The 23,724-nt window shown below is 42.3% G+C and overlaps 1 protein-coding gene across 15 annotated transcripts in view; it reads right to left on the reverse strand.

Annotated features, from left to right (window-relative positions):
• The window catches only part of COBL (cordon-bleu WH2 repeat protein), a 176,290-nt gene that overhangs the window by 120,074 nt on the left and 32,492 nt on the right, over positions 1–23,724 (reverse strand). For 14 of the 15 annotated variants that reach the window (XM_065052786.1, XM_065052791.1, XM_065052792.1 and 11 more), the window contains one exon: positions 1,229–1,435. In XM_065052786.1, coding sequence (XP_064908858.1) covers positions 1,229–1,428 — 200 coding nt within the window. In that variant the 5' untranslated portion in view covers positions 1,429–1,435. Of the gene's footprint in view, positions 1–1,228; positions 1,436–5,151; positions 5,285–23,724 lie in introns of those variants that run through there. The other variant, XM_065052787.1, reaches the window with a different exon arrangement.

A 23,724-nucleotide genomic window follows, 5' to 3' on the forward strand; every position in this document is an offset into this window, starting at 1 on the left:
ATGCCCATTTCTTGCCTGCCTTACTTGATTTCTTACACCTGGGGATCAACAGCTCCTGTGCTTGATGGAAAGCATCCTTAAAGATCTACCAGCTCTGTTCTGCTCCCTTGTCCCTGAGGGCAGTTTCCCAGTCAGTCCCGTTGATGAACTCCTTGAAGAGCTGGAAATTGGCTTTCCTAAAATTCAGGGTCCTGACTTTACTCTTTGCCTGTCCCCCAACTCTCAGGACTGCAAACTCCACGAGCATGTGATCATTGCAGTCCAGGCTGCCTCCATTAGATGTCACCAATTAGCTCCCTTGCACTGGTGACCATCATATCGAGTATCACTTTTCCCCTGGTAGGGCTGTCTATTACTTGTCTGAGGAAGTTAACCTCAGTGCACTCCAGGAGTCTTCTGGATTGCTTACATCTCACTGTGCTACTTTTCCAGCATATGTTGGGGTGGCTGAAGTCCCCCAGCAGGACAAGAGCCTGTGACGGAGATGCCTCCTGCAGCTGGAGTAAGAAGGCTTCATCAATAGTCTCCCCGTGACTGGGCAGCCTGTAGTAAACATCAACCACAAGGTTTCCTTTGTTGCCTTGGTCTCTGATTCTTACTCATAAGCTTTCAACTGGCTCATGGCTATTCAGAGACAGCTCTTCACACTCTATCCATCTCTTGATGTAGAGGGCAACCCCTCCACCCTCCCTTCCTTGCCTGTTCCCCTCTTAACAGCCTGTAGCCACCAATCGCTGCACTCTAGTCAGAGGATCTGACCCATCAGGTTTCAGTAATGGCCAATAGGTAGTAGCCTTTTAGCAGCAAATGTGATGAATCATTCATCTTCTGAGCTTGCTTCTCAGTATGACCCCGGACAGGCATACTATCAGGATTGTTGCTTGCCAGCAGCACCTACTTCCCTTGCACCAAAACCCCTGTATATTATGAGAGCAGATACAATCTGAGACTAGCCCAGTGGCACTACATGGAAGAGATGGTTCCATACACATGCTGAGGGTGACCTATAGGGAAAAGAGTGACACAATAGCTGCTAAATCCTTCTTGCCCCAGGAGAGAGGGTCCTTTACACATGGCTCTTGGGACTCTCTGGCACAACAGCTCACTAAAATGCAGAGAGAAGCATGGCAGAGGAACCGCATCAGCTCAGAAAGGGAGACATTAATATCAGCAAGCACCCCACTGGGAACAGAGGGCTCCAGAAAGTGGGAGCTAACCAAAGCCTTACCTTCCTTGTACTGTGCAATTCTGCTCCAACCCGCTGGGTAAAATAACTGTGAAGTCCACCGATCTGTTTATCATGTTCTCTTTCATGCTCACAAGGTTCTGATCAGAAATTACAGCTGTCTCTGCAGGTGACTTGTGCTCACTGTGAATTCTACTTGCTGCAGAAGGCTGATTTGGTGGAGGAGGAGCGCGAGCTTTCATTCTTCTCCTTGAGAAATAAAAACAAGAAGAAAATCAATAATTCCTCATAAGCAAAGTATAAACCTGTTAACAAGAAATTATGTTCTTTTAGCCATAATCTCAGACTGTTTTAAAACATTCCCCTAATGCAAGTAATTTTTCTTTATCATGAAACTTTTCAGTGGAGTTGCATTTTATTTTTACCTCCTCTCTCAAAATATGCTACTCTTTTAATGATGCACTCCTACTGTTTGCTTTCCATGCCCCAGGGGATTAATCGGTTCCATGATTAGGAAGTGAAATAATCATTATTCTGTCGAGTATGAAGCATGCTCCTAAGAAGAGAGAAACGGAAATGATGGGTCCAGTCCAGACCTGACTCAAGAAAAGAGTCATATTTACATAAATGAATGTTTCCTCCAAGTCCTAACAGCAGGAGTGGAGGCAGGCTGAGGTTTCATTGAGCTATATTTGGGTTCCACAGTATTATTCTACTTGAAATATTGCCTCTTCCTCTGCTCTGAGTAACTAGTATTAAATTTGGCTCATCGAACTTCATAGGGAAGCACCACGCAAAGGTCAACCATGAATGATATCATTTCTTACCATGCAACACTATGAGACTATAGCTCTTTGAAAGCACCCTGAAGAGATCTCATTCTTCAGTAGCAGGCTACGCTCCATAGCCGACATACAGAAAATCTGCATCAGTGTGCACCAAACAAGCAGTGTACTTTACAGAGACATGAAACCATCACAAACTCAAAGTTTACTTCACTGGCAAACTACCAGACAGATAAGTAACATATGTGCACTGTTCGACTTCTGAATAGCTGGCCTCATACCAAGCACATGTCTAAAAGGATTAATTCTGATGATTAATAACCCGGTGACCTCTTCTGACTAGATTTATGCCTAGCTTAAGTCAGATTTTAGTGTAACAGATGTAAAAAGCAGTAAAATATTTGCAGAGAAATTATTACCCAGGCTTACTGCCTGCAGTTTTTAATCTGACTGTTTTTAGGGTTGAGGAAGAGATTATGATTCTGCACACCATTTTCACCCTGCAAACAACATAAACAGAGGTCCAGAAAAGAAGAGTACAGAAAAAGCACTCTAACTCTTAAAAGCCTGCAAAGCTTAGTGGTTCGCTCAGCCAGGGGCAAAACTGCATTCAGGGGAAAAAGAACAAAATATTTTAAAACTGAACAGGATTAACACCAAACCAAATTCTTCTTTAATTAGAGACAAATTGTATTCTCACAAATGAAAAGACTAAATATACGGTTTGGATTACCAATGTAAGCTCCTAGCAGAGGGGAAAAAAAAAAAAAAAAAGAGTTCAGAAACAATCCAAATGCTCTACACTTTTTAATCAATATTTGCATTTGACCAGCAATTTCTATAACATGTCTCAATGTGCAAAAAATCACTATATCGCCCTGAAAATGCACATTTCAGTGAGAACTCAGCAGGACACTCTAAAATCAGTGGTGATGCAGATACTTCCTTTCATTTTCTCTGTGCATAACAAATGGCATTCTCTACAAATACGCAGTGAGACCTACTGCTGTATTTACCAGTATACAGCAATGTCTCTTCCATGGGAAATTTTCTCTGAACATTCGATTTTTATCCTATATACACCCCATGAGTCAGACAGTCATCAGTCAACTAACTTGCAGCTCCTACGCTCCTCCCCATGGAGGTGATGATAAGGTCAAGGCTTTATTGTTTAACTACCTTGGCTTTCTATATGTCTGTGAACCAAACTCTTAATTTATTTCAGTGTTTATAAAAGAAAAACAAAGAAATTGTGATTAATCTTCTGCTCAGATCCCTTTATGTTTGGCTACAGTTGTTATTTGTAAACAGGTGGTGAGAGATATGGGAGTTTTTAATAAATTCAGATCATGCCAACCTTGCTTTATAATCATGTGGTGCAACACTGAAGGACTTTGGATCAATTTACAAATGATGTAATTCTTGCCCTCCGTAACATCAACTGCATCAATATAAGTAGCTACAGAGATTCACATCAGCTTATTTCTTAATAGAAGCTTTTCTTTTTTGGTTTTAAAGATTGTCCTATAATGTTGGGGACAATTCCAACACAGTGCTCCTGACAAAGTACCAAAGGCAGTGGGAAGGAAAGAAGCAGGTAAGTGTCCTGAGCCTGGCAGAACTAGTTTTTTTTTAACTAAGATTTACCTGGATTTGCAAATCCCCGCTCTCACAGCGAACCGAGAGAAAATAAAGCAATGCTAATAAAATAAGCATGTAACTGAAACCAGTTGAAACTGAACAGACTTGAAACTTCAGGAAAGAAGTGAAGAATGACTAAGTTTTTAAGCTGATGAAGGAGCTGGAAGTAAATTTGGAATATGCTGTAATACATGGGTGTTTGTTCCCTAGCAATACCATAAGCTGCATGAAGGAACAGACAAACAAAATCAGACACCTTAATACCAATTTATAGCTGTGAAACAGGAGTGTGATTTTTATCTGACCACTTTTTAAGTACCCTTTACACCCAATTCTGCAGTTACAGACCTTGTACAACACTGCTTGAGGCTGGGGTGGGGAGCACAGTATTAGGAAATCAGGTATCACGACATCAAAAGCATCAGCTATACATCGACCGGTGATGCCCGCTTTACCTCCATAAAATACATAACAACGCATATACTTTTTTGGCATTACACAATCAGGGGCTTTTAGACACTACAATCACTCCTTTTCTTTTGTGCAGAAAGGACAGTGCAGGTCTGTTTCTTTCAGAAACATCGGAGAAAGTAAAAGGGAAAACATTCCCACTACAGTCTCGCTAACCTAGCAACAGTTCAGGTGACCTCATACGAACTTTTCCACAGTACTGACCACATATTCTCTTGAAACACTGCGACTGCTTTAAATGCCTGGTTTTCAACATTTTCCAAATGACGGATCTCCAACTATTTCAGTGGAAGCAGACCCCTTTTAAGCTCACATTTCCAGAGTGATCCGTGGCACAGATGTGCATTTCCTAGCTAACTTTCTGAAACATCTCAGCAGCAGAAAGTAACTCGATGAGCCGTGCACTGAAACCCACAGCTCGAGCTCTACCTTGGGCCTGCAGGAACAGCTGTTTTCTGACAGGCCCCAGCAACTGCAGCCAGAAGGTGCCGAGAAGCCTGTTAACGCTGTTCAACTCGAGTCAGAAAAGGAATTTAGCTTTCTCTGTCACAGCTGCAATGGTTGTAAAGGACAATATGAAAGCACTCCATAATAAAAGCCATTTTGTTCCTCCACTAAAATAATGCACACAGAAAGTGTGTGACTTCAAAGCTTGTTTTAAGCATGGGTACTTACCACACTATAAACACAACATACTATTAAAAAGTTGTACAGTATTCTTCAGTGTGAGCTATATTCAAACTAAACTTAGCTTAACAGCGATTTTTTCTCCACAAACATCTTTCAGTGTGCTCAGCAATGAGGTACTTGGTAGCCCCCCCCACCTGCTGTCAGTCTGTGGATGAAGCTGCAAGCGGGAACACTTCAAACCTGTGATTCACTCATCGTTACACAAATGCTTCAGTCCTGCCCTTGATAAGGAGACAGAGTCAAAACAAATCGCTGATTCTAATACACAAAGATATAATGCCTTTTACCAAGGTTCAAAATAGTTCATCTCACTTTACTGTAAGATGAAACAATGCATACAGCGATTAAATAATTAGGCAGAATACATAAATAACCTACCAGCGTTGTCCTCAGTAACAGCATCAGGCTTCTCAAAACGGGAAAGGAAAAACAAAAAGCAAACTGACCAACACGACCAGTGTTTCTGTAGTACAGCACATAGAAGAAATGCAACAGAAATGAAGAAAAGCTTCACCAGATTAAGAACTTCAAGACAAAGTTAACACAAGCCCTTTGGACCTACACTTTATTAATATATAACCACCAAGCAATAGGAGGCAGCCTGGACTTTACAATTCCATGCTGAAAAGACATGATCTCTATCTCAAGCAGAAGTGGTCCTGGGACTTCCACCCTCATGGCAATGCTATGCAGAGACTGTCTTTCTTCAGATAAGATTTAACACACATGCACACAAAAAAAAGAGGTGGAGGCAGGGGGGGAATCCTACAAATTTCCACCATATTGGAATCTGGAATCCTCTCTGCCCTGTAAGGCAAAGGCAACTTAACAGGTACAAGGGCAGAATTCATCCCATAGATGTCAGCAGGAGTTTGACAAGAACTCCATACTACACTGACTTGTAGAATCCAGTCCTTTCTATGCCAATTCTCTTTCTAGCCATGCATTTAAAAATTTTTAAAAAATGAGCAACCAAGCAAGACAAACACACCCCCCACAAAAACCCAAACAAACAGATGAAGGAAAAAAACAACAACAAAACCACAACCAACCCTCAACATAGCAGAAATATGGGCAACATTCATTTCTGATATAGTGAATAACTAGCACTGGACCTCCAAAACAGTCAAGTCAGTTCGCAATCTTGTCAACGCACCAGGCTGGAACAGCTGCAGAGGGTTTCCCCGTTACATTCGTGTACACCCCATCTCATAATCAGGAGGAACAAATTAACCTGAGAGTTAACCAGGTCCTGTGATGAGCACAGGACAAAGTGTCACTTGCGTGGAAAAAAGGAAACAGCGAAGTAAACTTTCTCTGCTTTCAAGTGATTGCACTCCTGCAGTCTTTTGAGGGGAAATCTATGCACATTGCTGTTTGAGAAGAAAGAAAAAGCAGAGGAGTGCCTACACTCTCTTTCCCTCTGGCAACTTAAACGGCAAAACTAGAAACCCAGCCCTGAGGCACAGCTCGGAGTCCAAATCAGCAAGACACAGACAGCATGGTAAAAGTCACTCCTGCATAGCGATCTAGCCTGTGAAGCAGATACCCTTCAAAGAACACTTATTTTTTCGCTCTTCGTTGTTTAATAGCAAAGCAAGAAAACCCAGACTACAGGCTGGGAAAAAGACACCCACCACATCAGAATTAACAGTATGCCAAGCTCCCTCTTTGTAAGTAAAATCCTTTCAGTTTCTAGACACGGCAGTTCAGAAAAATTACAAAGCAACACAAATGTAAAGGAAATACAAACGTATTGGCACCAACATAAAGCCACCTCAAAAATTCTGAAAACGGAAAACAGAAGTTAAACAAATCACACGAGGATGGAGAACAGAAACCAGGAGAGTGTGATTGTGTCCACAGCGGCTGAAGAGGCTGGAGTTCAGCCAGACAACCCGACATCATAAACTAGATTTCCATTCCACCTTGCCATCTATAACACTTACATTAACCAGTTACACTGATCTTTTGGGATTCAAGAACATTCTCAAGTTTACTTAGTCTATCACAGGCAAAATACACTGACTCATTACAAGTATGTGCAATACAGGTAACTTATGCCTTTAAATGGCTCAAAGAGTAAGTCAACTACAGGTCTAAAATACTACTATTATAATCACTTCTTTCCAGTATTATTTTACAGCATTTTGTAACATTCATAATTTACAAAAATGTTACACTTTCTAAATACCTAAAATATTCAGCAGACAGCAAGATCTAATGAACTGGATTACTCCCATATTATTATGGTTCAGGAAACAATTAGGGTTCCTTAAGTGACTTTATTTTTTATAATAATATTTTCTTTTTTTTTTTTTTAAACAGATTTTAAATTTCTTAGGTGTTAAGAGTATATAATTATTTTACACTTTTTCCAAACTTTTGTTTGAATATCGTATTACTTTTAAAATATCATTCAGTTTCTAAGGCAAGATCAGACTGACAGACATGATGAAAACTATTCCCTTGCAGGCATGATAAAGTCACCCAAAATAGACAAGAAAAAATAATTTGTTTTTGGCAAAGAAATTAAAGTTATTTAATTATATTTTTGATCTTCTATTTGATTCTACTGATGAGAAACCCTACAGCTTTATGTATTTTAAAAATAAAGTTTAAATGCCAGGGGGAAAAAAAAGAAGACTCGAAGCAAACTGAAAGAGAGCATTTGTAGAAGAGGAAGCAGAGATGGAAGTGCATGACCATGCTTGCCCAAGGGTGAAATTAAAGAAAAATAAACAAAAGTCAAGGTGAGATGATACAGTCTAATGGAATTAGTTCCTAATGATGTATCTCTAATTTCAAACCTTTCACAAACTTAACCAATCAATCATTTAAAAGTGCTGTGCTGCAGTTTCCAGGTCTCAAACGTACGAGTGAATAAACTCATTGTTATAAAAACTCCTACCAGGCACATACCCCCAGAGCCAACCCATTTCAGGACAGGCTGAGATATCCCAACCCACGGCAGAGACCTGGCTGCTCTGTTGGTTGCAAAGCATCGCACAGCTGCCAAACAACAGAAAAACAGCTGCACCTGGCCAGGACTCAGAGTCCTGCACTGACACTAGGCAGCTGAACTATTCAGAGTTCATCCTCTGGTGAGAATGCCAAATGATTTGTGAGCCTATGGCTGGTATCCTCAAATACAGATGTTTTTATATATGTATCCTCAAATACAGTTTTTTTATATATCACCCACACTTTTGTTTGAGAGTATGTTATCTTCCAATAAAAGCCTAATACTCCTTCCAGTCACTGAAGCATTCCCTCAAGATCCAGTTCATAGAATCATAGAATCATTTTGGTCAGAAGAGACCCTCAGGATCATTGAGTCCAACCATAACTTGACTCTAGCACTAAACCATGTCCCTAAGAACCTCGTCTAAACGCCTCTTACACACTTCCAGGGATGGTGACTCCACCACTTTCCTGGGCAGCCTGTTCCAATGCCTGACAACCCTTTCCAAGAAGAATTTTTTCCTAATATCCAATCTAAACATCCCCTGGCGCAACTTGAGGAAAAAGCAGTTCCTATATCAGTTTCGTGACAATCATTTTTTAGGGCCAGAAGAAGCCATAAGCTCGCCAACCCAATCTCCCATAGTCCAATTAACCCCACTGCGACTTTGGAGAGCCCTCACTTGAGAACACAAGCAAGGATGGAGCTGTACATGGGATGGATTTCAACTGATCAAGGAACAACGCTGAAGCCTACAAATGCTTTACATCTGCTAAACACAGTCACACTAGGGAGCCTAACAGATCTACCTGTATCAGTTCCCAAAACAAAATAAAACACAAGCCTTACAGGAAATCTTTTAAAAAGCAGCCAAATCCCAGGATTTGGGTAGACGCCCGCTACAGTTAATGAAAACACAGCCTGATTAAGCACTGCAAGGTCTGGCCTAATAGCTGTATCACAGGACTTTTGAGATACCACCCACACATTCAGTGTGTGGCAGAGACCACACTACAAGCCGGTGCCATCATGTGCAGCTCCATCAGGTGGTACATCAGTAAAGAGGAATGAAACAAGAGAGAGAGCAGCTAACATTATGTAATTATTTGCCTCATCTGCTGAAACAGGTGATAAAGAAAAACAGAAGTCTATCGTGCTTAAAGGCAAGAAAGCACAGATGAGTTGCTCTACAGTGGAACATTAATTTCCTCCATCCTAAACTGCAGTACTACAGCTTCTCTGAGTCAGATATACATCAATAGTTTTAACTCTAGTTCAGGAGATATGATCAAAATAAAACCCCATAACAATTCATACCAGAGGCTGCGTAACAAGCCTTCCGTTCAAAAATATTTGGTCTAGAAAAGCAAAAGTAGAAAATTAGTACACTAGGCAGGGATGATGAAACCTTGCTCTTCTCACAATTACATCTGCCAGAGGAGAAGACTCAGATGAACCAAAACACAGATAAAAACAACAGACAATTACGTTTTAGGACATAAGTATGTTTAGCCACCAGCATCTGAGCTAGAACTACCTGCCAGTTTCACACTGACCAAAATCAAAAGATTGCCAAGCAATGGCTCTTACAGTGACTTGCAAAGGAACCGGCAACGCATTAGTGCAAAGCCTACAGTGACCAGTCATCCAATCCTATTCCCACTAGTATTTTTGAACTTCTTCCTCCATTATCTACACATTCATATTGTTTTTTCTCCATTTATCAAGTACTGAGCTATCAGTCTCATTCCATTCTGAGCAAAAATAATTATGATTATGATAATAATAATTATAATAACACTCTAAGATAAACATCACATTGCTCGTGATCATCTGAAATGTTATCCAGTTCCTTCACCTGTGACTAAATCAGTCTACTTTGCATGGTATGCTTAAATAGGAAAAGAGACTGACATTATTTTTATGTTATTGATGCTTAAGCACAATGGCACTAGTTAGTGGCCAAAAAAATAAGAAAAAAATCTATACTAACATCCCATACATAGAGAAACACCCAGAATATTGCTGCTTGCACTGTACAGTGCCCAAGCCCTGCTGCCATGGAACTCTGTTCTGTTCTCGGTGCTCTCAAATCTCCACTGAACTGTTTTAAGGATGCTCAGTTCAGCATAGAGGAGGCTAAAACCATGCAGACAGCCACCACACACCGAGTTCTCTGCAGATGGCAAATCCTATGGCTAAACTGTGAAAACGACAACTGGTGAGACAAATAGTGAGATTTCTCAGCATTATTCATGAAGTTATAGTCAGGTTCTTGTTGGCTAACTGGATTCTTAGTAAGCATGCTCACCTGTGGAACAACACGGCCATGAAAACAAAGCCAAGAGTATTTCTAAGTAGGCTGGAATCACTGCTGGCACTGCATCCTCTGCATATTGGGGGCAAACAGGCAACCTTCAGATGCACTCACTCTGCTACTCCTCAGCTGTGCTTTTGTGAGGATGCTATAGATCTCACCCCTGCGCCTGGTGCCACAACTCCATGCTGAGCTCTCTAGTAACACTCTTAGGTCTGGAAAGGCAAGTTATCAGTTGGAACAGGTTTTATTAACACCCAATAATTGCATTAGTCTTCATGTTTATTAACAGCAAACCACAAAATCAATGAGAAGACAAGTTGTAGAGGGGTCAGTGACTAAAGGTCTGATTACCCTAGGCTGAGGCTAGCTCAGAAATACTCGCACTGTATGGTACGTCCCCTGAACTTATAGGAGCTGTATAGTCTTAATCTCTTACCAGCAATCACTTTGAATAAGGCTATTTAAATAAACAAATATAACAGTTTACTGCTTAGCACCACTGATTTCTAACCTCTCCTGTGGCGACTTGCACTGTCAATTAAGATTCAACTTCAAGGTGCATTTACACTGTATTACTGAACAAATGTATCCCAGACTGTGCTCAATTTTTGTGCTCAGACTTTTTAAACTCACTACCACCTACTGAGAAACATTCTCTAGAGCAGGGGTGTCAAACACATTTTCACCGGGGGCCACATCAGCCTCGTGATTGCCTTCAAAGAACTGAATGTAATTTTAGGACTGTATAAAATGAGTTTGACACCCCTACTCTAGAGGCTTGAAGACTCTGTAGGGCCCTACTGCAGTAAAGTGCTTTCTTTGTTGTCTGTTTACAAGAGACACAAAGATGGAATCATTTTGAAATAAGCAGAGAAAAACAACATACATAACTAGTGAAATTCTGATGCAATTCACTGTGTTAATTCCTAGTTTTATAATATACTTACAAGCTAGTGGGCACTTCAGTAGAAAAATGCTGACATTACTATAAATTAATATTCACACCAATACCTGTTTCAACTACGAACAGCCTTAAAACAGTGTCCACCTGATATGCAGATAGGGCAGAATTATGTTTAGAATGATTACTTCCTTAAATAAGTACACCTATCACAAACATTAACACATGTAAGTGTGAGCTGACAGATCATCATTTCTCATTTAATGAGAATGCTCTATGAGTATGCTAATCAAGTTCATTTCACCTATTCACCTTACACAACAGATCCCACAAAAACAGGCAGGCAGTGGTACTTGTGGGAGAACTTCCAGAATTAAACCTATGTTATTCCATCTACCTTCATGATGCAGGTTTTAAATCATCTGGTGGCAAGATCACAACTACTTCAAGAAACCTACACACCCTAGAGTACCAAGGAGGAGGGCACGGACAAAAAGTTAAAGGGTGTGGACCAGAATAAAGAGGCATCTTGGCTCAATTCCAGAGCACACCTTAGATCCCAAAGGGCTTCCCAAAATATTAGAAATCGTGTTTCTAGGTGGAATTTAAATTAATCACTAGCAACTAACTCTACGTCTTTCCAGGCTGCATGCCAGAAGGTCTCAGGCAGGAGACCCACAGAGCAGGGCAGACAGGCCTAGTGAAACCATTTATTTTCCAGCAGCGCTGAGCTCTCCTAAAAGGGGGAAGGCCTCTGTGCTTCCTCTCAAGTTTACTTGCCCTTGGAGAAGCGCTCACGATCCTGCCATGGCTGACCTTACATCAAATTTTTCAGGGTGGGGAGGGGAAGGTTGCCTCCAAGTCCAATGCCCACTGTTCTTATGTGTACCTAAGTCCAGATCTGAGGATCCACAAGGAGACACAATTTACTTACTTTGGATTGTTAGTTCTACAATATCAAAGACACTAATCTACCATCTTTTTTAATCTACAGCTACTTTGTAAATTCTGAATCTGTAGAAAATCACGTGTCACAGAGGAAGCCAGCACCAGAGCTACAGGGGTAACAAGCTTCTCTTTAGAGGTAGGGAAAAAATCCCCTAAACGATCTAATGATGTATTTTGTGAGATACAGTCTACATTCACTTTCAGAGAAATAGCAGAGATGCCAGGACATTCCTTACTCTCTTAATCATCTCCTTAATTAGCATTAATTTGGTTTTAATTAATACTCCATCACAAAGTAAGAAATCACATACATCAGCATATTAGAAAGGTTAATGAAGGGAATATGTGGTGTCAATGAGATAAAAAAATACCCAACTTCAACACAAGTCTAAACTGTTGTCAGACCCCCATATTTATGGGATGCCACTGGTGCTTTATCAGGAAATCCCACTGATTGAGCTGATTTTCTGTGTATCTTCCTGATGCTGATTTGCTTAATAAAATTTCTTATGAGAACCACATGTATTTTGCTTTCAATTTTAAGATATTCTCTTCTTTCTAAAGGCCACAGGAATCAAGTACTTGGTAGTTTAAATTTAAATTTGAGTATTTTGATTTATTAAAAACAAACCGTAAACTTAATTGTAAAGTAATAAACCCTGCTCCAGCTCTACACTGGAGTTAAGAGGCCTACATTAACATAAAAACAGAAAGTCTGATGAAAATGAAAGCTGCACGTTAACACAGATAAAAACACTTGAAACACCAAACAGCTGATTAGCAGGACTCTGAAGTTTGATCTTGATTTATCACATAAGAACAGAAATGTTTTACAGATTTTTAAATGGCAGCAAAAAAACATTTGTTTAGTTAGTGTCCATTTAAAATTCTGTTTAATGTATCCTGTAGGCACACGTGGTACTTAACTGATTTTAAATCTTGCCAAACAAAAAAGAATGTGGTACCAACTGAGCACTTAACAGCCCCATGCAATGCAAACTAGAACACACTATGAAGAAAATCTTGATAAATCAGGCATGTCAACACACCCAGACAGTATCAAATGGGAGAGGAAGCAGCCAAATACCCTCCCTCTTTATCACACACATTCAGATCAGGAATGATTATTCTAGGCGTTTTACCACTGTGTGGCACTGGCACAGGGCAAGAGCCTGGGCCACTTTGGACTTTACAGAGTACAACAAAGACCTTGCATCATCCCCACCAGCAGACTGGAAGCCATGGGAATGGTGCTACCTGTTATAAATGAGAAAACATTACCATGAGAGAGAAGGTATCTACTACCTGGGAGGTTTAAATGCTACTCAGAGATAACCCAGTGCAAACATGCTTGAGGCTGCTCTGTAAGTATTGATGGGGTATCACAGCAGGGGCAGCAAGATTGTGTAAACACGCCTGAGCTGGCTGCAAACTGAGCTGAGCCTCCAAAACCCACACAAGAAACAGACTATAGTAGACTGCCTTATAACATGAACTGCCATACTTACACTAGAAATGGCAAAAGGCTCACATACATCAAATGCAAGCACCAAAACACTTTAGAATTTAGAGCCAGTCTTTTAACCAAAAGATTTCAACCTCCTCAACAAAAAAAAAGAAAAAGAAAAAAAGAAAGGGAAAAAAAAAAAAAGAGAGAAAAAAAACCCACAGCAGTATTAATGCCATCTGATTTCCTTCAGCTTCCTTGTCAGGACTGATTTTGATATCAAAAAAGGTTAGAAGTATCACTGAAGCTTTCCTCAGTTCTGCAGCACTTAATGACTGTCTTCAACTCTGGACCTTATCCTGCAGCTGTCACCTGAATGGGGTGGTTACAAGGCCTCTCTATCAACCACCAACTTTCCAGAGACTTGTATCAGGCTTATCTTTCCTTCTGTCAATTACACTGAAATCAAACCAATGGGTGAAAACCAAAAAAAAATACAAGAAAATACGGGCAAAGAACATAATCAAATACACTTCATCTTATAAGAAAATCATGTTCAACTCTGGAATTATATGGCTACACAACCTGTTGGCAGACTTTGCTGAAACAAGGGTGCCTGTCCCATCTGAAAGCTGCCACCTGGGAACACTGAATGAAAATAGAAGAGTTCGTTAGGGTTTAACAATAAAAGTCAAAACAAAGAAATCCTGGACTCAGTGAAGTCAATGGGAGATTTGCCACTGACCTTGCAGAAAGCCAAGTTTTCAGCCTGGCAGAACCTCATCAGAGCTCACTTTCATCTCTGTGTTAACAGCCCCACTTGCTTCCTCTCCCAGCTTGAACACAATTTTCAAGCACCAGGACAAAGCTGATCACCAGAAGCACAGCACCTAGAGAAGCACTGGGATGCTGAGAGCAACTGCGTGGTACTACCCTAGATATCCAACCAGCTGCCTTTTAGATCTGCAAAGGCACAGCTCTCTTATGTTCTTACTGTATCTCATTGAAAACTGAAAGTATCAAATATAACTAACGTATTAAAACATAAATACTGAGATTAAAAAAAAAAAAAACCTAAACATTAAAAAGCAAGTAAGCCTATCTTCATATATTACCACCCTGTATCATTTCCGATTCTAAAATGGGTCAGGGAGGTCAAGGAAACCTGAGGACACAAGATAAAGTCAGAACTGCCACACCACAACATCTTTGGTCACCTCCCCTGAAATAGGAAGTTCGGTGGCATAGTGATAATTGGTGAAATTACCAGCATACAGAGAGCAGTCCCTGAGCCAGGGCCTAACAGTTGCTCACTGGACATGTGCTGACACCATTTTTCCCAAAGAGAGACGAGGACACTCCACCAATAGCAGATCTAGCATCCTCTCCGATATTTATCAGGCTTTCCTGGCCAGGAAAATCCTGGATGCAGATTACAGAGCAAGGTTCTTTCACACACTCCTACTGAGCCCAACACAAACTGCACCCAAGCAAAGCAGCAAGGCAGGAGAAACACGAATGAAATCTACCAAAACAAAAGTGAAAGGGTCTCACTTCCCTATCTGAGTAATGGGTTTTCCACATTGAATACAGAAGCACTGATAGCAAAAAGGCAGCTGATAGATTTAAACAAAAAAGCAAAGGTATATATAAAAGGTTTTTCTCCTCTCGCACCCCCTCTTATAGTACAAATTGCAGCAAAAACGATTACTGGTTTATATAAATTAAACATATTTTTCCCAAAAAAATTCTACTTTCAAAAGGTAGACTACTCAAGAGGTTGGGGGGTTAGTTAAAAACCATGTCATTACAAGAGCTCTATTTCAAGATTCTGGCAGCCTTCTTCATCTTACTACAGGAGACCATGCAAAAGTCTTACACACAGTGGGCTACCACAGGCCCATGACATATCCCAAAACAGTACTGCTGTGCGGTTCATACATTGACAGAACTCAACAAAAGCTTTGGTAACTTTCTTTACTCAAACATAAATTTGGGGTTTTTTTGTTTCTTACCAGCAACAAAAACCAAAACCTCCTCTGCAGGCTACTCAGTTAACTCAGGTGTGCCAGAGTACGTGTGCCTAATCCCACACACATCTGCCTACAATGAAGCATTACCACCCAATCCTGGAGCAGGAAGGTAAGCAGCCACCAGCCTTAGCTCCATGGTCCATTCATCCGTCTGAGCTGCTGAATGAATGCTGAACCCAATAGAAAAGCAGGGTGTAACCAAAACCAGAGCAGGCAGAGGAATCAGCAGGAATACAGGCACTAGTACCACCAAGCTTCTTCCCACAGGCCACCACCCACCACTGAACCTTGTGTTCGAAATCTAATTGTAATCCCAAAGAAATGCAGCAATGCCATTTGAGTTACTCCTGCAAACTCACCCAGCCCCTGCCCTTCAGGATAAATGCTGCCGAATGAGTATGGGCTGCTCACACCAGTGCAGGAAGGGTGTAATGTTTTCTTGCACTCCCCTTTCAGTGAAAAAACATTCCACACTCATGGCTGCTGCATACTGTAACTGATGAGAGCAGAGGTGCCTTCTCACCTTCACAGGACGTAGAGCACATAAATGCTGCTTTCCCCTTACCCAAACAATACCATGCATATGTATTTGATGTAGACAGAATGCTACCAGGCTACATGCCATTCTTTCTGCCAGGGGTGATAGATGAGAAGTAGGACTAAATACTATATAAATTGCATTCCTTATTTATATTCAGCTACTTTTGTGCAGCATCGCTATATTTTCTATGCAACTTCTGATACGATACTCCTCTACAGTTCTTTCAATAAAGAATTATTAGAGACATCTACTGACACAGGCACGGGCAAAGCTGGCTGATTGCTTCTTGTTGCTCTATGGAAGGATGTCACCAAGTGCTACCGGGAAAGCAAGGATGCTTCCAACCCAGATTTCAGCCACCCCAGGCTTTCCAGCAGGCTAAATTCTACCTCACAGCACCAGGGAATGGGATCAGCCAGTGAGGGAGGGACGTGCTCAGGAAACTGCATGAGAGATCCCTAACCATCAGCGTGTCATCACCGCCCACGTTCGGAGCTACGGAAAGAGACACTGGAGGCATTTATGCACCGTGGAGTCATTTGTTGACTATACTGTCAATGTCAAATCCTCACAGGAGCATGAGATGTTTTTGACAGAGCAGTTGGTCTGCAAGGTCCATAAACACAATGAAAGAACACACCGAAGCTTTTATCTGGCCTGTGAGTGTCAAAAGCTGTGTTCCTGCTACCAAACATAGTGTATTCTTGGTCTTTTTAATGAGGCAGCAAATGAAAGCCTGGAAGCAGATGCCTCCTAACATAAGCCTGACAGAAACAGCAACACAGAACAACCACCCCAAGTGAATCAAACACCTGTCTTCATACACACACATACAGAGATTAGCCAAAATACTAGTTAGCAGTTCCATTTGCCTGTCAATATCCAAAGACTTATTAATGCATCCACCTTGTTCCAATTTTCCTGACCGTGCTGCTGTTAAAAGCAAGCTATGCTTTTAATATGCTTTCAATAATCTGTGATACACAGATGTCCTTGACCACAGGATTAGGTCCAAAGAGATGGGGTAGGAAGAGCGAGCATTTCACCACTGCTGCCTCTCTCAAAGTAAATAATAAATTAAAAGTTGAATCTTTCACTGAATACCTGGCATGTTGATAGTCTTGGCAAATGACAACTAAATTAAACATATATGAATGGTGTCACGTAACAAGTCTAACCACTTATTTTTAAACTTGGAAGAGCCTGAACAATTGAAAATATCTGGGTTTGGCTTACAAAGTAATTCTGCACACCCTTTTCAAGCACTCAGTCTGCATAGTTGGTAAAAGTAGATGGCACTGAAAAGAGAGAAGAAATCTGAAACAGAAAGACAAAAAAGGAAATACTTCCTATACTTATATTGTTAATGAGATAATAGTATGTAGCATAACATAGGTTTTAATTTTTGCTGCAGAAAAGAATGGGACAGGTTAAGGACGGGAAAAAAAAAATCTGTGTATGATATTGATATTAAAGAAACACTTTGTAAAAACAAAATAGCCTAACCTTAACCTCACTTGGCAGTCTTTCCCTTGAATCAGCAAATATACACCCAAGAGAAATTGGTGTCTAGTAGAAGAGCAGTGTGCACTTGCAGTTTAATTACGCATATACATACAAAAAAGGAATTTCTGTCAATCCTTAAACATCTTCACTGTTGAAAGAAGAAACAAATAATGTTAACAGGAATCTTAATTCTGGCTTCAATTGGCATTATTTAACAAGCAACGTATACAGCTAATTAATTCAATTTCTTTGCAGTTTTTACTTCAGCCAGTCTGAAGAAAAGACACAGACATACAAAGACCAAACACGGCTACATATTTCCAAGTATTTTCCTAAACTGAAGCGGAAGAGCATTTAAAAAGCACATGTACAGGCCTGTACATCTAACTAGAAAGGCGAATCTTCCTGCCAGCGCCCGACAGCAACCAGCTGGGTTGATGCCGGTCCCACAGGTGAGGCAAGGGCAGTGCAGGGGCCATTTCTTCCCACCATCCCTTCCTCCTCACTCTTGCCTTCCTCCTCACCCACCTCCTCCATGGGCTGCAGTCCCTTCAGGACACTACCAGCTCAGTCATGGTGCCACCTGCAGCACTGGCCTCACTGCTCCCTTATCTCAGCTTTTTCTGCCCTTTCTTACCTACCCAGGATTTCCCTGAGGCGCCCACCTGTAGCTGAGGGGCTCAGCCTGTGGTGGGGCCATTGAAGCCGGCTGGAATTGGCTGTGTCCAGCATGGGGCAGCTCCAGCCACTCCTCACAGGGGCTGCCCTGACAGCCCCCACCTTGCCAGTTATGCATGATACAGTTAACAATTGGCACCACTAGCTAAAATGAAGCAGCAGAGAAGTTTTGCTTTCCATTTGGCTTCTCCAGTCACAGAAACATGCCCAGGAATCGGCAGCTGAGGCACAAGTACAGGCTGCAGGACAGCAAGGTCCCATCCATTTCTCTGCTGCAGGCAGATCCCTCCAGCTCTCCCAGCTCATCCAGTTTCTCCTTCTCTGGCAACACATATATTACAGCAAAGTGCTCAGACACTGGGGAAGTGAAGAGCTAATAGAGATGAAAAAAGTCCAACAGCATCCTGGTGTGCATCAAGAATAGCGTGGCCAGCAAGACCAGGGAACTGATCGTCCCAGCATATTCGGCACTGGTGAGGCTGCAGCCCAAATACTGTGTTCAGTTTTGGGTCCCTCACTACATGAAAGACATTGAGGTGCTGGAGAGAGTGTGGAGGAAGGCGACAGAGCTGGTGAGGGATCTGGAGCACAAGTCTGATGAGAAGCAGCTGAGGGAACTGGGGCTGTTTAGCCTGGAGAAAAGGAGGCTGAGGGGAGACCTTATCACTGTCTACAACTGCCTGAAAGGAGGTTGTAGCATGGAGGGTGTTGGTCACTTCTCCAAAGTAACAAGTAATAGTACAAAAGGAAATAGCCTCAAGTTGCACCAGGGAAGTTCAGGTTGGATATTAGGAAAAATTTCCTCGTGGCAAGGGGTGCCAAGGAACAGGCTACCTGTGAAGTGGTTGAGTCACCATCCCTGAAGGTATTTAAAAGATGTATAGATGAGGTTCTTAGGGACATAGTTTAGTGCTAGAGTTAGATTATGGTTGGACTTGATGATCTTGACGGTCTCTTCCAACTGAAATGATTCTATCAAGAGAGAAATGAAGTTTCCTGATGATACACCCAGTTACCAACTAACAGGCCAGCCTACAGCACCTGGGCTGCCGGAGACCCACAAGAGATTTAAGTGTCAGGCCGAGTACAAGGAGCCTTGTGTGAGAAAGTTTAGTCTCTGGCTCCAGAAGAACGAAAACCAACAGTGGCAGCTGAAGCCGACATCAGCAGATCCCACTAAAACCCAGGTTCATGCTGGACCCAAGAAGGCTATACAGTAAAAGCAAAACTCCCAGGGCCGATTCATCTCTCCCTCTGAGTCACCTAGTTCACCTTCACTGAACATTGAATGTGGTATGTACTTTATGAAACTACAGAAGAAAACTATGAAGGCCAACAAGAAGCTTCACCTGTGACACAGGGATGGCAGAATTCCTTGTTCTAGGCTGCCACCAGGGGATCACACACTGCCTCAGGATTTTGTCAAGAGGAATTCAGTCTTACCTGTGTCCTGCATCTTTGCCTGGCGGTACACCAACACAGGCACTATCAACACAGAACCTCCAATTATTTCAAGAAAAATGAAGTTACATTTAACTTTTGCCCCCATTTTTCCCCCACTCATTCAAATCTAGCTAGTGATACAGAAATGTATTACTCACACACAGAATTACACAGAATCACACAGAATGTCAGGGAATGGAAGGGACCTCAAAGATCATCTAGTCCAGTCCCCCTGTTGGAGCAGCAACACCTAGATGAGGTTACACAGGAAGGCATCCAGGCAGGTTTTGAATGTCCACAACCCTCCTGGGCAGCCTGTTCCAGTGTTCTGTCACCCTCACTGAGAAGAAGTTTCTTCTCAAGTTTAAGTGGAACCTCGCGTGTTCCAGTTTGAACCCATTACCCCTTGTCCTATCATTGGTTGTCACCGAGAAGAGCCTGGCTCCATCCTCGTGACACTCACCCTTTATATATCTGTAAACATTAATGAGGTCACCCCTCAGTCTCCTCTTCTCCAAGCTAAAGAGACCCAGCTCCCTCAGCCTTTCCTCGTAAGGGAGATGCTCCACTCCCTTAATCATCTTTGTTGCCCTGCGCTGGACTCTCTCCAGCAGTTCCCTGTCCTTCTGGAACTGAGGGGCCCAGAACTGGACACAGTATTCCAGATGTGGCCTCACCAGGGCGGAGCAGAGGGGAAGGAGAACCTCTCTTGACCTACTAACCACCCCCCTTCTAATACACCCGAGGATGCCATTGGCCTTCCTGGTCACAAGGGCACAGTGCTGACTCATGGTCATCCTGCTGTCCACCAGGACCCCCAGGTCCCTTTCCCCTACACTGCTCTCTAATAGGTCGTTCCCCAATTTATACTGGAACCTGGGGTTGTTCCTACCCAGATGTAAGACTCTACACTTCCCCTTGTTAGATTTCATTAAATTTTTCCATGCCCAACTCTCCAGCCTGTCCAGGTCTCATTGGATGGCAGCACAGCCTTCTGGCGTGTCAGCCACTCCTCCCAGCTTGGTGTCATCAGCCATCTTGCTGATAGTACACTCTATTCCCTCATCCAAATCATTGATGAATATATTGAATAATACCGGCCCCAGTACTGACCCTTGAGGCACTCCACTAGATATAGGCCTCCAACTAGACTCCACCCCGCTAACCACGATTCTCTGTCTTCTTCCCTTCAGCCAGTTCGCAGTCTACCTCACTACTCAATCATCCAGACCACACTCCCTCAGTTTAGCTATAAGGATGCTGTGGGAGACCGTGTCAAATGCCTTACTCAAGTCAAGGTAGATCACGTCCACCGCTCTGCCATCATCCATCCATCTTGTTATGTCCTCATAAAAGTCAATGAGGTTGGTCAAGCATGACTTCCCCTTGGTGAAGCCATGTTGACTGCCCCTAATGACCCTCTTATCCCTGATATGCCTTGAGATGGCACCAAGGATAAGTCGTTCCATCAGTTTCACAGGGATGGAGGTGACTCTGACCGGTCTGTAGTTACCTGGGCCCTCCTTCTTGCCCTTTTTGAAGACTGGAGTGACATTTGCTTTCCTCCAGTCCTCAGGACACTTCTCCCATTTCCCAAGACTCGGCAAAGATGATGGAGAGAGGTCCAGCAATGACCTCAGCTAGCTCCCTCAGCACCCGTGGGTGCAACCCATCCAGACCCATGGATTTATGGATGTCCAGATTGCCTAACTGCTCCCTAACCCAGTCCTCATCAACCGAGGCAAACTCCTCCATTGTCCTGCCTTCCTCTGGGGCCTCAGGGGTACAGGGCTCCTCAGGACAGCTTCCATCAGAGTAGACAGAGACAAAGAAGGCATTCAGTAACTCTGCCTTCTCTGCATCTTCTGTCGCCAGGGCACCCACGTTGTTCATCAGTGAGCCTACATTGCCTCTGGTGTTAGTTTTATCTGCCATGTATTTGAAAAAGCTCTTCCTATTGTCCTTGACCCCTCTCGCCAGGTTTAATTCTAAGGAGGCCTTAGCTTTCCTAGTTGCCTCACTACACGCTCTGACAACAGCCTTATATTCTTCCCAAGTGGCCAGCCCCTCCTTCCGTGATCTGTAAACTCTCCCCTTCCACTTGAGCTTACCCAGCAGCTCCCTGTTTAACCACACAGGTCTCCTGGCTCCCTTCCTTGACTTCCTATGTGTCGGGATGCTCTGATCTTGTGCCAGGTAGAAACAGTCCCTGAACACTAACCAACTATCTTGGGCCCCTTTACCATCAAGCAGCCTTGCCCATGGCATTTCCCCTAGCAATTGCCTGAAAAGGCCAAAGTTTGCCTTGCTGAAATCCAGAGTTGCAATTCTGCTTGCTATCCTGCTCCTGCCACAAGAGATCCTGAACTCCACCATCTCATGGTCGCTGCAATCAAGGCAGCCCTCGACCTTTACGGCTTCAACCGCTTCGTAAGTGATCAGTTATGAATACTTTTAGACAAACTTTTATCAAATTTACAAGGTCTACCATTCAAACAAGCTAGACCCATCTTTAATTAAAATGAACTTACAAAACTTTATTGAATACAGAGGTAAAATAAACCACCCAAGCATCCAGTAAAATCAAATACATTAAGACACGTATAAACAGCAGTTTCTTAAAGCCAACTCAGGGAATTCTCCTTCAATGCCAAACACTGCAGAAAGGCAACTGCAGCTTCCTCTCACAGTAACACAGCACAGGGATGCTGCAACACATCTGGATGGTGGACACATGCTCTGCAAACTGTCCAAACTACAAAACCCCATCCCTGCGTTTTTACTTCAGGTTTTCAATTACCTTGTTACTGAACACATGCCAATGAACGAAGGATTGCAAGCATTAGAATGCTAATTTCTCACACAGTTTAGGTTGGCAGCAGTGGCTGTAAAAACAGAGCCAAATTCTGATATTCGTAGTAAACTCAGGATCTTCAAAAACATGACACTGTTTAAAAAAAAGCAACTCCTGACATAAAGGTACCTGTCACTGTTAGTAAGGCATCTGTACTCCTGCAGACATTCTTCTGCTCACACCCCTGTTCTCAGTCAAAAGAGAACTACAGCGGCTCCAACACAGCTTTCTAAATTCAAGAGAGTTTCCTGATCATCTGCTGTGGCCATCTATTGGTAAAAATCCTCATCAAAGAGTATGAATCTATTTAAATGCCTCGCATTTATAGCAACACTTCAATTTTCAGAGCTTTAAAACCTGTTATGCTTTTCTTGGGAGGGGACAAAAGGTGGGGAGGGGGAGGAAAGTATTTATTTATTTTGATACTGAATACTTGTCTCTCAATGCTGGTGAGTATTTTTAAGGACTCAACAATTTGGCCAGGTGTCTGACCACAGCCTGAAGCGCGCAGGGGCACAGGTGCCACCCGGGGGAGCTCTGTCACCCCAGCCCAGGCCTGGGAGCAGCGGGGCCTCCCTCGGCCTGAATTTAAACTCCAGCTTTGCCAGCCTGGCAGCAGCTGCTCATACTCTGCGCTATTCCAGCATTTCGGAGGGGACGCTAAAAGTCCCGTTCTTTTAAATGCTTTTTTTAGCTACTGCGTTCTTATTGTTCAGGATGGAAAACAAATGCAAGAGCCAAAAGAGAAATCCCCTTTCCTTTGGCAAAACTATGCTAATCACACCATCATTAGGGAATGAATTTACTCGAATCACAAAAGGCAAATAGGCATCACAGCTAACTACACTGGCTGGAGGCGAGGGAGGAACAACAGTCTGGCTGATTTTGTAACAACCCTTACAGAAATAAAATTGATAAATGGTTAATTCCCTTGGTGTGTGCATTAGCACAGCCCATTACATTAATAAAACAACCCTAACTTCACCAATGCAACAATCTGCTCCTGGGTCTCTTTAGCACACACACACTTCCTATTATTAAGCAAAATGTCTCTGTGTCAAATTAACAGTGAAATTGAGAGTTTTCATTTTTTCATATTCAAATAAAAAGAATCACACAGAATTTATTAAACAATGCACAAGGCATGAAGATTTTAAGCTGTTTCCAGCTGTCATTACACCAACAGAACTAAAAATGTATATGATCAAAAACATGTAAGCGAATATGTATGAAACACATCTATAATATTTTATTATTCCTTAGAGAATGGGATACCAGTGGTTGAATTTTAAAGATCATTTCCTGATTGTACAGC

The sequence above is a fragment of the Columba livia genome, chromosome 2 (assembly GCF_036013475.1).
Source record: "Columba livia isolate bColLiv1 breed racing homer chromosome 2, bColLiv1.pat.W.v2, whole genome shotgun sequence".
NCBI lineage: Eukaryota > Metazoa > Chordata > Aves > Columbiformes > Columbidae > Columba > Columba livia.